This window comes from Cynocephalus volans, chromosome 2, assembly GCF_027409185.1.
Source record: "Cynocephalus volans isolate mCynVol1 chromosome 2, mCynVol1.pri, whole genome shotgun sequence".
Classification (NCBI taxonomy): domain Eukaryota; kingdom Metazoa; phylum Chordata; class Mammalia; order Dermoptera; family Cynocephalidae; genus Cynocephalus; species Cynocephalus volans.
The window spans coordinates 213,706,651-213,722,432 of NC_084461.1; the positions used below are offsets into that span (position 1 = coordinate 213,706,651).

At 38.0% G+C, this 15,782-nt stretch overlaps 1 protein-coding gene across 1 annotated transcript in view; it reads left to right on the plus strand.

Moving 5' to 3' along the window:
* Nucleotides 1–3,007: 3,007 nt before the first annotated feature.
* The window catches only part of SUN3 (Sad1 and UNC84 domain containing 3), a 38,125-nt gene continuing 25,350 nt past the window's right edge, over nucleotides 3,008–15,782 (plus strand). The window contains exons 1-3 of the mRNA XM_063087917.1: nucleotides 3,008–3,129; nucleotides 6,564–6,625; nucleotides 12,258–12,361. Of these exons, the coding sequence (XP_062943987.1) occupies nucleotides 3,008–3,129; nucleotides 6,564–6,625; nucleotides 12,258–12,361 (288 nt within the window). The remainder of the gene's footprint in view (nucleotides 3,130–6,563; nucleotides 6,626–12,257; nucleotides 12,362–15,782) is intronic.

Here is a 15,782-nt window from a genome sequence, read left to right on the forward strand (position 1 = left end):
CTTGGTCCTCCCGGTGCCGCCCTCCCCTGCCTCACATTTTCTTTATCCAGTCATTCATGAATGGACACGTGGGTTGATTCCATATCTTGGCTGTTGTGTAATGCTGCAGTGAACATGGGACTGCAGACGCCTCTTCAACATGCTGATCTCATTTCCTTTGGACGTATAACCAGAAGTGGGATTGCTAAATCACATAGTAGTTCTATTTTTAATTTTTTGAGGAAACTTTATGCTGTTTTTCATAATGGCTGTACTAATCTACATTCCCACCAACAATATACAAGTGTTACCTTTTCTCCACAGCCTCACCAACATTTGTTATTTTTTGTCTTTTTGACAATAGCCACCATGGTAACAGGTGTGAGGTGATATCTCATTGCGGTCTTGAATTACACTTCCCTAATGATTAGTGATGTTGAGCATCTTTTCACACAGCTTTTGGCCATTTGTATGTCTTTGGAAAAATGTCTGTTTAGGACCTTTGCTTATTTTTTAATTGAGTTTTTTTTTTATATTAAGTTGTATGAATTCCTTTTATATTTTGGATATTAACCCCTTATCAGTTATATGGTTTGTAGATATTTTCTCCCGTTCTATGGGTTGCATTTTCATTTTGTTGATTGTTACTTTTGCTGTGCAGAAAATTTTTAGTTTGATGTGGTCCTACTTATTTATTTTTGCTTTTGTTCCCTGTGCTCAAAAAAGTCATTGGGCTGGCCGGTTAACTTACTTGGTTAGAGCATAGTGCTGATAACACCAAGGTCAAAGGTTTGGATCCCGTAAGGGCCAGCCACCAAACCAAAACAAAAAGCAAAAAGCAAAACAAACAAACAAAAAAGTCATTGCCAAGACCAATGTCAAGGAGCTTTCCCCTGTTTTCTTCTGCGAGCTTTATGGTTTCAGGTCTAACATTTAAGTCTTTAACCCATTTCAAGTTAATTTTTGTGAATGGCATAAGATAAGGGTACAATTTAATTATTTTCCATGTGGATATCCAGTTTTCTCAGCACCATTAATAGAAGAGACTACAGTATCCTTTCCCCATTGCATGGTCCTGGCAAACTTGTCAAAGGTTAGTTGAACCATATAGATGTGGGGCTTATTTCTGGGCAAACACACATAGACTTTGGCCCAGCAATTGTTCCTCTGGGTATATATTTTTACAGATATATTTACACATATACAAGGTCATTTATTGCACATTGTTTTCAATATCAAAAATACCAATCAATATGAGACAGTTTAAACAGATATGGCACACTCACCCAATGAAACACTATTTGACCATGAAAGAATGCGGAAGACTATCTCAATCTGAGTCAGAAAGACTTCCAAGACATGTTCTTAGGTGAAAAAAGCAAGATGTCGGGCACAGTTTCTAGTAAGCTACCATCTAGTTTACACAATGTGAGGAGATAAATATATACATGTATGCATAATACCATGTCGTGTATTGTACACACATATCACATCTTTGAAAAGAAATAGTAGAAAATGGTAGCACGGATGCTGGGAGGGAGGGAAACCAATGGCTAGAAAGCAGAAGTGGGGGAGAAAGGCAGCGTTTGCTATGTACCATTTTGTATCTTTTGAAGTTTGGACCACGAGGTAAAAAAGGTAGAAATCTTGTGATTCTTGGGATAGATCATAACTTTCAGAGGCAAAGAGAAAATTTGTAAATTGGGAAATGGCACTTACAGATTTACCCTGAAAGGAGCGTAAGTACAAAGAGAACAGAGAAAAAAAAAAAAAAAAAAAAAAAAAAAGGCTGAAGAAGCAGTGGAACTATATGGAGAATAAATTGAAAGGGAAACACAAATGTTGACTGGTAGGCCATTATAAGAAAATAGAGGCAATAGCAGAGAAGCAGTATTTGAAGATCCCATGGCTCAAAAATAGTCCAGAACTGAAGAAACGCAGGGGCGCTCAAATTGAAAAGGCCCTCTGCATATAAATGAGGAAAAATAAAAACTAATATCAAACCTAGGTTCATTGATGTGAAACTGAAAAACATCATAGCTAAACAGAAATCTTAAAAACTACCAGAGGGAAAAAAGACAAATTGCCAAAAAAAAAAAAAAAAAAAAAGAAAAGAAAAGAAATGAGGATCAGATAGACTTATCATCAGCAACAATCAACTCCACAAGACCTTTGAGTAGTGTCTCCACAGTGATGACAGTAAAATAATGTCACCCTAGAATTTTATATTCCAAATAAACTAACTCCTGATTCCATCTAGCAATTCCATTTCTAGGTGTATGCCTAGAAAAACCTTGTGATGTGCGTATAAGAACAGGCATTGAGCATTACTTGTATTGCTGGAAAACTGAAAACAACCTAAGTATACAACTATAGAAGAATAGGCAAATGAATTGTGATGTATATACAATAAAATACTATCGGGCAGTTACAATGAATGGACTGGCGTTAATATGTCTACAAATAGATAATGTAAGAAATCCAAGAGTGGCATGTCATTTATTATAAGTTTAAGGTATAAAAGCAATACATTATTTACAGATGCAAATTTGTGCAGTAAAATATCAAAAAACACATGGGAATGGAGTATATCAATTATCAGATTGTAGTTATCTGTGAGAAATAAAGAAGAGGAGTAAAATTAGGGAATATTTTGGGGTCTTCCATGGTATTTCTCATATTTTAGTTTTTTAAAAAATTAGCGAAGCAAACACAGCAACACATCCAGATTTGCTCCAGCAACGTAGTGGGTACAGCGCGACCTGTATGTTATTCCGTGGGTTTCAAGTACAGTGCAACAAGGCATTTGAAGGTGGTGTGTCTGCCATTGTGACGTGTCACACAGCGTGATGTAACAGAAGGCTCAGAGGCCGTTCTCCTTCCCCTGGAAGGAGAAACACCTGTGAAGCAAGACGTCATAGAGCAAATCGACAAACCGCCATGGAGAGCTTCATGTTTTCCACGAAATAGGGAAGGGAAGCCGAATGGAATTGTGCGGTCTCCCGGCTCCGTCACTCGGTGGGGGAAGATGAGTGGACGACCAAATCCACGAGAGGCCGCCAGGCTTTCCAGAGGCCGCTCGGAAGAAGCCCGCAGCACCGCCCGTATGAACGTTTTGCTCTCAGGGTACGAAAACCCTGACGCCACCGGGTCTGTAGCTTTGCAGAATGGCGTCCCCGGGATCTTATACGTGTCGTATACCACTGGTGCCCTGTTTACCTGGAAAATAACCCAACAAACGCTTTCCTCCTTTTTAGACAAAATCACTTCCAAATCGTTTCCTCTGAAGGTTTCTCTCGATCGCGGTACTTTCTGTGGCTTGCAGTCTGCTTTCTCCGTCAGCGGTATGTAGATTAATCACAGTGGACTGGGGACGGGGCTGTGAAAGAGGAGCTATCCTTTTTAAATGAATAAACCTGGGCAGCAGCAGATTCACTTTTTCATCATGAGCTAGCCTGTCCCGTCTTGATGGCACGCAGAGATTAGCACCGGGCTTAGGACTCTGGACACAGAGAGGCATTTATTACACCCTTGGATGAGAATTGGCTAAAAAATCTGTTAGTGGGTACACATTTGGGCTAATAATAACTGTGTTTCCTCTAGCAAGAACATATTGTATTAGTCCGTTTTTGTTGCTTATCATAAAGTGCATGGAACTGGGTGATTTATAAAGAAAAATGAAATTTATTGCTTACAGTGTCAGAGGCTGGGAAGTCCAAAGTCCATCTGGTGGTGGCAACAGTGACCCAGGGGTCTCACATTGCAAGATAGTGGAAGCAGAGAGGGCAGAGAGAGAAAGACAGATTCTCTTCTCTTTTCTTTTAAAGCCCTCAGAACCAGGCCCCTGACCACTATTTTTAATCCATTCACCATTGCTTGTTCCTACAGTCCAATCACCTCTTCAAGGCTCCACCTTTTGATTACCATAATAGGATTTCCCATCCTGTTTACAGTCACAGTGGGGGCTAAGTTTCTAATATATAAAACTTGGGGGACACAATTCAAACCTCAGTGAGTTTTGGGGGGACATAATTCAATTTGCTACATACATGAATGTTGACTATTAGGAGAGAGCAGGGAAGCCCTTCCCACTTGGCTGGGCCAAAGACCCAAGACTTGTCTACCTCCACCATTTGCTGCCTGCTGGGAAGACCAAAACTGAAGGCAACAAAATAACCATCCCAGTGGTAACTCTGTGCACTTGCACAGAAAAAACTAAAAATAATAAATAGAAATAAAAGCAATAAAAGAAATAAAACTGTCAATAGAAATAAAAGGAATGCTACACAGTTATCAGTACCAGAAGAGCAGCATTTCAACATTACAATTAGTACTAACAAAGCAGGCTAGCTCCGAATGGCAGAATGCCACAGGCTGGGGGAAAGGCATGGAAGGAGTCTTGCAAAGCAGAGCCTGGCAGCCAGACTTTCTAGTAAAAAATGGAAATCATCTTTGGTAAATATAGGAATGTGGTCATTTTTACTTAAGTCAGCCCACCAGGAGGGCTCTTCAGAGGGCTGTAACTGACCTTGAATAACTTTCTTTTTAGCCAGAGAACCCTCTACCACTCTCTGTATGACCAGTAATATTTAAAGGGGTTGGAGGTGACCTTTCCCTGGAGGAAAGTGAATTAGGGAAACTGTCTTCTGAGTTGCTTTTCGCATTGTCTCATAACCCTGGGTGGCTAACGAGCATGATTGCTTTATGCAGCTGAAGTAAGCTACTTAAAACTACTGGGAGAACCGGGAAGCTCATTCTAAGTCTCACTGCAGAGTCTGAGCTGTAGTCTTATAAGGTCCAACCAACATTACCACTCAAGAGCAAATCACTAAGAGAGTAAATTTGTACATCATTTGGCCAACTAACTTGGAAAAATTAATATAAGTAATCTGTTTACTGACAGTTGAACATAATTTTCCAAGAAGGAGCAAAATCGAAAGAAATACACATATCTAAACATAAATTAAGTCACTTGCAGATGTAAGGTCACCTTCTTACCTGTTCTTCATAGACCAGGAGCAGGGAATTGTGCCTCTCAGTTGATGGAAACTAGTTCAGAACCAGCAGGTGAAAAGCCATAGGCCAAATTGCTGAAGTGACATGAAATTCTGGGACTAGTGTGGTCCTCCTTCCTTAAATTGTGACCCAGTGCTTCTGCTGCTGCATCAGGTTGCCATCTGCAGTTAACAAATGATCCGTCTTAATTCGGGTTTTCTTATATTTTAAGTAAACATTTTTAGTTTACCAACTTGGACTACTTCATCCAGAAGCTCACAGCCTGGATCAGACTATTTTAGCCTTTTTTTTTTTTTTCCCCCTTTAAGGCTTTTTAAAAAAATTGGGTGTGAAAATGTTATAACTACAATCACTTTGGAAAACTATTTGGCAGAATCTACTGCAACTGAATATACACATACCCTATGACCCAGCAGTTCATCTCTCGGGAATATATCAATAAAATACATACATGTTTTTATCAAAAGCTATGTACGAGAATATTCACAGCAGCATCACTTATACAAATATTTATAACAGCATTGTTTTATATATATAAGATAAACAAATATATATTTGTTATAGTTTAGCTATATTTTATAAATAGAATATAAATATATTTATTAAATATATTTTACAAATGAAATACATACATTTGTTCATAAAAAATCATGTACGGGAATGTTCACAGAAGCATTGCTTATACAAATATTTATAATAGCATGATTTATATATTATATATATAATAAACAAATATATTTTTTTAGCCCCAAATGCCCATCGGTGTTAGGAGGGATGTCCGTACGGGTATCCCTTTGTATCTGGTTCAAAACCAGGCAAGTCTCGTCGATGAGAATGGAGCTCAGGAGAGCAGTTGCCATTGGAGACGGAAGGTGTAGGGTCTGAGAGGCATAAGAAGGGCTTTTGACGGGCTGGCTGTATTCATCTGCTTGGGCTACAATAAAAAATACCACAAACTGGGTGGTTTAAACAACAGGTATTTTCTCACATTCCTGCATAGATATATATGTTCACTCTGCGAGGGTTCATCAGGCTATAAAATTATGATTTGTGCACTTTTACATATGTATGTTGTATACTTCAATACAAAATGGGAAAAAAAAGGTTATAATGACTTTAAGAAATTTTATCAGATAATTGTCAATTGTCATAGTTCTTTAGCTTAATACCTAATTTCTACAAAATCAGAGCCTGACTTTTCTTTTCTTTTTTTTTTTTAAGCTCATTATACCTTCAAGACATCTAGGATAACCACTTATTTTCTTCTTATAAGCATTTAAAGAATAAAAACAGGCATATCATAGCATAACAGTTATTTATATATGAATGTATGTATGCACATGCATTATGCATGAGTGTGTGTACCATCATAAAAACTATTTTCTCTCAATTTCAAAGATAATGGATCAGAAATTAAATTAATTCACAAACTCAACCTAGAATAAACATGAATGAGAATAAGCAAGTTTGTCAACTTGGCTAAATGGTTAAAGTCCAAGTTAAAGGTTAACAGTGATGTATTACATTGTTAAGTTCTTTTTTTTAATCACCATTTTTATTCTTTTTAGGGTAACTCAATCATGGAAGATTATCCTATGTATGATGTTTACACTGGCTTTTCTTCTTGTGGGTAAGTCTTTTTTTTTTGTTTTGTTGTTTTTTTGTTTATGGCGCCTGGCAGGTAGGAGATCTGAACTCTGACCTTGGCGTTATAACACTGTGCTCTAACCAACTGAACTAACCGACCAGCCAATTGTAGGTAAGTCTTACTAAGTAATGATCCTTAAAGCCATTTTACAGGAAAAGTTTGCGTGGTGAGAAAGATTTCAATGGAATGACTCACATTTGTTAACAGATGCCACAGAACTGACCTGTACATTGTTGAAGCATTTTTTTGGTCTTTTATTTCTGATTTTAATGTAATATAGACTTGTTTGTGGAGCATATAGAAAGTGCTTTTCTCTCTTAGAATTGTGGTTTAAAATCACAAGAATTGCTTTAAAGTTAACAGTATTTAATATATTTATTGCAAACACATTATACAATTTACCTTTTCTGAATTGGGGTGACTTAGCTTGTGAGATTTTGACAACTAAAGATTCTTGCTCATCACACCGTTACTGAAGAAATTACTGCTGAACAGAGTGTTTGTAGTTTCTGATCAGCCAACATCATAAATCATAACCCCTAGTCCACTGGAAAATTTCTCTTTAACTTGAGACAGAGAATTCCCATTAAAATCAAGGTTTCAACCCAGTTATTGCCATAAAATAGTATTTTATTCTTTTTTCTTTTTTTTAAATCTGAGTCCTGATCAGGTGAAATAGTATTTTATAGTATGGTAGTATCCTGGGTGCTAATTCTTTATGATTGCACGTGTGCCTGGACCACTGGCTGAGCCTGACCCAGCAGTAGCCCAAGGTCAAGGCTGCTTCATACTTATCTGCAGCTTTGGGCTGGGAGTGTCTGTTCCAGCTCAGTGGGCCTCTTGACTAGACCCTGAATATTCTGGTTTCTACGAGCACTGCACAATGCCTGGCTTCCTCTGTTCCCTGGGTGTTTTGTCTTCATCTCTGTTGATCTGGGGATTGTTACCCTCAGCTGGCTTCCCCCTTGCTGCTGCTGGCCCATCTCATCCATGTGCATTGGTTCTAACCTATTCTTCCCAGTCTCTACTACAGTGTCTCCACTACAGGTCAGGAGCATGCAGCAAGGATGGTAGAACTATTTGTGTTCAGGACTTTTCTCCTTCTGGAAATTATACCCCATATGTGCTTGACATCTTTTAAGACACACACACACACACACACACACACACACGCACACACACACACACACACACACACACACACACACACCAGGGGTACTTCAAAAAGTTCGCAGAAAGATTCATATTATCTTTTAATTCTATTATCCATGAACTTTTTGAAATACCCTCGTATATACCTTTAAATGGATGCAAGCTGCTTCTTTGTATTTTTTTTATTTCAAGCTTGCTAACTTGCCAACAAAAGTGCCAGATACCACTGGTATATAAATTATCTCATTGGAATTAAACTGGACTCTGACACTTTTGTTCTTTACTGAGGTGAAATTCACACAATGTAAAATTAACCATTTTCAGTGCACTCACAATGATGTGCAACTACCACCTCTATCTAGTTCCTAAACATTTTCATCACCCCAAAGGAAACCCTGTACCCAACAAGAAGTCACGCCCCATTGTCCCATCTCCCCAGACCCTGGCAACTGCCAATCTGCATTCTATCTATGGATTTACCTATTCTGAATGTACACATATAAACAGAATCATGCAATATGTGACTTTTTTGGTCTGGTTGCTTTCACGCAGCACAACATTTTCGAGGTTCATCTATATTGCAGCTCATGTGAGCACTTTGTTCCTTTGTGCAGTGCAGTCATATTCCATTGCATGTATATACCACATTTTGTTTATCTATTTATTCATTGATTGGCATTTTGACTGTTTCCACCTTTTGGCTATTGTGAATAGTGATGCTATGAGCATGTATGTACATGCATTTGTTTGAATACTTCCTTTTAATTCTTTTGAGCATACACCTAGCAGTGGAATTGCTGGGGAGCGACTGCCAAACTGTTTTCCACAGTCATGGCACTATTTTACATTCCCATGAGCAGTGTAGGAGGAGTCTAGTTTCTCTACATCACCACCAACATTTGTTATTCTGCATTTCCTCTCCTTACAGTCATCCTGATGGATATAAAGTCATGCTTCATTGTGGTTTTGATTTGCATGTCTGTAATGACTGCCAATGTCAAGCATCTTTTTACCTGTTTATTGGCCATTAGTATATGTTCCTTGGAGAAATGTGTAGTCCAGTCTTTTGCCCACTTTTTGATTAAGTGGTTTGTTCTTTTGTTGTTGAGCTGTAAGAGTTGCTTATAGATTCTGGATTCTAGGCCCTTCTCAAATATATGACTTGAAAATACTTCCTTTTCATTCTGTAAGTTGTCTTTTCACTTTCTTTATAATGTCCTTTGATGCACAAAAGTTTATCATTTTGATGGCATCATATCAAATAATCCATTACCACATCCCAGATCTTGAAGCTTTACTCTATGTTTTCTTATAAGAGTTTTGTGGTTTTAACTCTTATATTTAGGTCATTGCTCCTTTTTGAGTTCATTTTTGTATACAGTGCAAGGTAGGGACCCAACTTAATTTTTTTTGCATGTGGATATCCAGTGGTTCCAGAACCAAGTGTTGAAAAAACTATTCTTTGAAATGGTCTTGACACCCTTGCCAAAATTCAATAGGCCATAGGTTTGTTTCTGGACTCAGTTGTAGCTCACTTGTCTATATGTCTATCATTATGCTAGTATTACACCATTTGGAATTTGGTAGGGATTGCTTTGAATCTGTGGATGGCTTTGAGTAGTATTGCCATCTTTATAATAGTAAGTCCTCCATTCCATGAACACTAGTTGTCTTTCCATTTATTTAACTTCTTTCACCACTGTTTTATAATTTTCAGTTTTGGTTCTAAAGTTAGTCTCTTGTAAGAAGCATATAGCTGGATCATGTCTCCTAATCCATTCTGTTAGTCTCTGCCTTTTGATTGGAAAGTTTAATCCATTTACATTTAAATTAATTGCTGATAAGAAAGAATTTGCTTCTGCCATTTTTCTGTTTTTTTCTCTATATCTTTTTGTTCCTCATTTCCTCTGCTACTGACTTCTTTTGTGTTTAATTGATTTATTATAGTATACTGTTTTGATTGTCTTCTATTTTATTTTGTGTATATATTTTAGATATTTTCTTGGTGGTTACCATGGGGATTACAACTAACACCCTAAATTTATAACAATATAGCTTGAATTGATATCAGATTAGCTTCCACAGCATTCAGATAGCAAAAGTTGTCTTTATGCATTGTGAATCCATTGACAAATTTATACTTATTTTTTATATATATATCAGATTAGCTTCCACAGCATTCAGATGGCAAAAGTTCTGTCTTTACACATTGTGAATCCATTGACAAATTTATCATTATTTTTTATGCATTTGTCTTCTAAATCATGTTGGAAATTTTAAAAAAGTAAAGTTAACTACATAGGTTAACTTTAAGATACAAAAATACAATAATATGGGCTTTTATATTTACCTGTGTAGTTACCTTTACTGGAGATCTTGATTTTTTTACATGCCATTGACTTACACTTTTGTGTCCTTTTGTTTCAATCTGGAGGACTCACTTTAGCATTTCTTGTATGGCTTCCTCAGCTTTTGTTTATCTGGGATTGTCTATTTTTTCTTTTCTTTCTTCTTCTTTTTTTTTTCATTTGAAAGGATAGTTGTACTAGATATTTAATTCTTTTTTTTTTCTTTCAGCACTTTAAATATGTCATTCCACTCGCTGCTGGTCTTTGAAGTTTCTGATAAACAATCAGATGATAATCCTACTGAGAGTCCCTTGTGCATGACAAGTCATTTCTCTCTTGCTGTTTTCAAGATTCTCTCTATGTCTTTGTCTTTCAATAGTTTGATTATAATGTGTTTCAGTGTGGGTCTCTTTAAGTTTGTTCTTCTTGGAGTTTGTTGAGCTTGGATGTGTACATTCATGCTTTTCATTAAATTTAGCCATTATGTCTTCAAATATTCTTCCTTCCCCTTTCTCTTTCTCTCCTTCTTCTGGAACTATCACAATGCATGTGTTGGTTCACTTACTGGTGTCCCACAAGTCTTTTGGGCTTTGTTCACTTTTCTTTTTTCTTTCTATTCCTCAGACTCAATAATTTTGATAGACCTATCTTCAAATTCACTGATTCTTCTGCCATCTCAAATCTGCTTTTGAGCTCCTTCAGTAAATTTTTAATTTTAGTTCTACTTTTCAGCTCCTGAATTTATATTTGCTTTTTAAAATAATTTATCTTTATTGATAGTCTCATTTTGTTTGTAGCTTATCTTCCTGGTTTCCTTCAGTTCTTTGTCCATGGTTTCCTTTAATTTTTGAACATATGGAAAACAGTTGATTTAAACTTTTATTTCTAGTAAGTCCAATGTCTGAACTTTCTCAGGAATGATTTATGTCAGTTCTTTCTTCCTTTGAATGGACCATGCTTTCCTCTTTCTTTGTATACCATGTCATTTTGTGTTGAAAATTGGGCATTTGAATATAATAATGTAATAACTCTGGAAATCAGATTTTCCCTTTCCCCAGGTTTTGCTGCTGTTGCTTGTTGAAGGCTGCAGTCATTTGTTTGTTTGGTGACTTTTCCAGACTATTTTTGTAGATTGTGTTTTTGTCATGTGTTTTCACTATTTCATTATCTCAGTGGTCAGCCAGGGACTTGAAGGTAATTCTTTGAATTCCTGGATCCAGAGAGAGAGAGAGATAGATAGACAGAGACAGATAGATTACTCTCCCAGTTTTTGTAGCTTGGCTTTAAGCTGGGACACTCCTTTAAGGCTAAGACAGGACACATACAACTCTACCTTAGCTTTCACCTCCTGCTTGCACAGAACCCACAGATCCATCAGAGGTGCAGGGCTAGTGTCCTCTCTGGGTATTTTCTGAGCATGCATCCAGTCCTGAACATACACATTGCATGTCCTCTTCCCTGATATATGCAACGGTCTTTCCAAGCCCTTATTCCTGCAAGAGACTGCCTCCTTCTTCCTGGGCTTTTGGGTCTGTTTGCCACTTCCCTCATCTATTATCTCTTGATCCAGGTGGGCATGGGCAGTATATATCTTTTACTCTTTCAACAGATATTGCCACCTCCCACCAAGCCACTTTAGCCCAATGCGGTGGGATAAAACAAACATCAGCCTCTGTGTCAGCCCCTCAGGGAACCACTGGGTGGGTCAAAACTGATGACCACAGTATTTTTAAAACAAGATCTGTACTTGCTGCTAGGAATATAAACTGCTGTCCCTGCCACTGCCAACACCATATCGGGGAATGGAAGATGGAAAATACCACAATATTTTTTTTACCAAAAACTAGCCACCCTTTCTTCAGTCCTCTGATTGCTGTAGATTTTGGATTAGATACCAGAGTTCCAAAAAAGTTGATCCTGTCAGTCTGCCAGCTTATGGTTGTTTCTACTGACTCTTAGAGTGCCCTACCCCACCATTTTCCATGATTTCACCCAAGGATCTGATATTCTTTTTAAGAGTTTATATATAGAAAAATTCCTATTAATACATGTAAAATGTTTTATAAATGTTTCCAGGTAAACTCTTTAATCAGAGTTGGTCTTTTCTTTAACAGGACTTCAAAGTTATCACTGGCTTAAAGAAACAGAGTTTCCCCAGAAATCCAGACAATTATATGCTGTAATTGGAGAATATGGTTCAAGGCTTCATAAGTACCAGGTGATGTTTTGTTATGTCATTTTGTCTGCCACTCATTGAAAATTTAATATGCGACAAGACAAATCCAACTTGCAATATGTCATCTTTTTCTTGTGTGATAATATCTAATAGAAATAATGTAGTTAATGGAGTTCTAATAAGTGGTTTTATGGCTGACAGGCCCTAAAACTTATCCGAAGCCTTTAATCCCTGCAGGATCCTCAAGAGAAGCTCAAGCACAAGGAAAAATGGCAAATAAGTCCTTATTGTTAACTTCTGCCTGACACTCAACAATATAGTGCTCCCCTTTGTCCTGAAGCTAGTTAGATCTAAATGGCCTTAGACTGAGGCTGGTCATTGAATAGCCTCTTTCTGGCCCACCCCTCCTTCATGACTTCTCCAGCATTCCAGACTGAACCTTGTCCATTCTGAGCTTGAACTTCAGAACACTAGAGGGAGGACGGTGACTATGGACAGGTTACCGCTGCTCATGGGAAGGTGAGACAGACAAATGGAACTGCCTCCACTTGTGTGCTGACCTTTTAACACATAGAGACTCCAGCCAGTCAGTGGACTTGGACCTCACTGCCCAGACACATACTTCATGCCCTTTTCCCTCAGGGCCTCTGAAATCCTCTACTTCTCAGTTCAACCAACAACTGCTTCATTCCAATGTGTCTTGCCACGTGGAGTCCATGGATTTTTTGAAGTACCTCACATTTAGCAATTGCTCAATGTGTCAAGAGCAACCTCTTGAAGGTATGCAGAGTTCAAAGTGCAGAGGAAGGAGACTGCATATCACAGTGTTTGGTTCAGTGAGGAAACTTCCCCTGGAAGTTCATAGGTTGATGCCTGGAATTGCTCCGATCTCAAAGATGCTGTTCACTCTGCATGTACTGAGAATCTGTGAGCCCCTAGTCCTAGGCAAGAGAACAGCCATGTGGAAACCCCACAGGGAGGGTCGTCCTGAGATATCTTCTACACCACAGAATTCTCACATCAAAGACTGGGGCCCAGACTGAGGCCAGATTGTTAGGTCATCACTGGAAAGACAGAGAGGAGCAATGAAGGCGGCCAGTGGTCAAATACCAGTCTAGATGCTGCTGTGAAGGTATTTTTTTAGACATGATTAGCATTTAAATCAGCAGATTTTGGAGAAGGAAATAAAGGGCATCCAGATTGGAAAAGATGAAGTCAAACTGTCCCTGTTTGCAGATGACATGATCCTATATATGGAACAGCCTAAAACCTCTACAAAAAAACTCTTGGAATTGAAAAATGATTTCAGCACAGTAGCAGGATACAAAATCAATACACAAAAATCAGTAGCATTTCTTTTCTCCAATAGTGAACATGCAGAACGAGAAATCAAGAAAGCCTGCCCATTTACAATAGCCACCAAAAAAATAAAATACTTAGGAATTGAGTTAACCAAGGAGGTGAAAAATCTCTATAATGAGAACTACAAACCACTGCTGAGAGAAATTAGAGAGCATACAAGAAGATGGAAAGATATCCCATGCTCTTGGATTGGAAGAATCAACATAGTGAAAATGTCCATACTACCCAAAGTGATATACAAATTCAATGCAATCCCCATCAAAATTCCAAAGACATTTTTCTCAGAAATGGAAAAAACTATCCAGTCATTTATATGGAACAATAAAAGACCACGCATAGCCAAAGCAATGCTGAGCAAAAAAAATAAAGCTGGAGGCATAACACTACCTGACTTTAAGCTATACTACAAAGCTATAATAACCAAAACAGTATGGTACTGGCATAAAAACAGACACACTGACCAATGGAATAGAATAGAGAATCCAGAAATCAACCCACACACTTACTGCCATCTGATCTTTGACAAAGGCACCAAGCCTATTCACTGGCAAAGGGACTGCCTCTTCAGCAAATGGTGCTGGGATAACTGGATATCCATAAGCAGGAGAATGAAACTAGATCCATACCTCTCACTGCATACTAAAATCAACTCAAAATAGATTAAGGATTTAAATATACACCCTGAAACAATAAAACTTCTTAAAGAAAACATAGGAGAAACACTTCAGGAAATAGGACTAGACACAGACTTCATGAATACGACCCCAAAAGCACGGGCAACCAAAGGAAAAATAAACAAATGGGATTATATCAAACTAAAAAGCTTCTGCACAGCAAAAGAAACAATAAACAGAGTTAAAAGACAACCAACAGAGTGGGAGAAAATATTTGCAAAATATACATCTGACAAAGGATTAATATCCAGAATATATAAGGAACTCAAACAACTTTACAAGAAGAAAACAAGCAACCCAATTAAAAAATGGGCAAAAGAGCTAAGTAGGCATTTCTCTAAGGAAGATATACAAACGGCCAACAGACATATGAAAAAATGCTCAACATCACTCAGCATCCGGGAAATGCAAATCAAAACCACACTGAGATACCATCTAACCCCAGTTAGGATGGCTAAAATTGAAAAGACTCTGAACGATAAATGCTGGTGAGGTTGCCAAGAAAAAGGAACTCTCATACATTGTTGGTGGGACTGCAAAATGGTGCAGCCTCTATGGAAGATGGTATGGAGGTTCCTCAAACAATTGCAGATAGATCTACCATACGACCCAGCTATCCCACTGTTGGGAATATACCCAGAGGAATGGAAATCATCAAGTCGAAGGTATACCTGTTCCCCAATGTTCATCGCAGCACTCTTTACAATAGCCAAGAGTTGGAACCAGCCCAAATGCCCATCATCAGATGAGTGGATACGGAAAATGTGGTATATCTACACAATGGACTACTACTCAGCTATAAAAACGAATGAAATACTGCCATTTGCAACAACATGGATGGACCTCGAGAGAATTATATTAAGTGAAACAAGTCAGGCACAGAAAGAGAAATACCACATGTTCTCACTTATTGGTGGGAGCTAAAAATTAATATATAAATTCACACACACACACACACACACACAAAACCGGGGTGGGGGGGAAGAAGATATATCAACCACAATTACTTGAAGTTGATACGACAAGCAAACAGAAAGGACATTGTCGGGGGGGGGGGAGGGGGGGAGGGAGAAGGGAGGGAGGTTCTGGTGATGGGGAGCAATAATCAGCCAAAATGTATATCGACAAAATAAAATTTAAAAAAAAAAAAAAAGGAAAAGTGCAAAACAGATTCCAAGCCTTGATTACACCTGTGTAAAATCGTGTATGCACAGTGATAATAACTCAAGGAAGACATCATAAAATAAAAATAGCAGTTGTTTTGAGGTAAAAAAAAAAAAAAAGTCAGCAGATTTTGGGTAAGGCAGATCACCCTCCACAATGTGGGTGGGCATCATCTAATCAGTTGAAGGTCTTCAGAGGAAAGACTGAGATCCCCAACAGAGATGGAATTCTGCTTCCAAGTGGCCTTCAGACTCGAGCTTTAA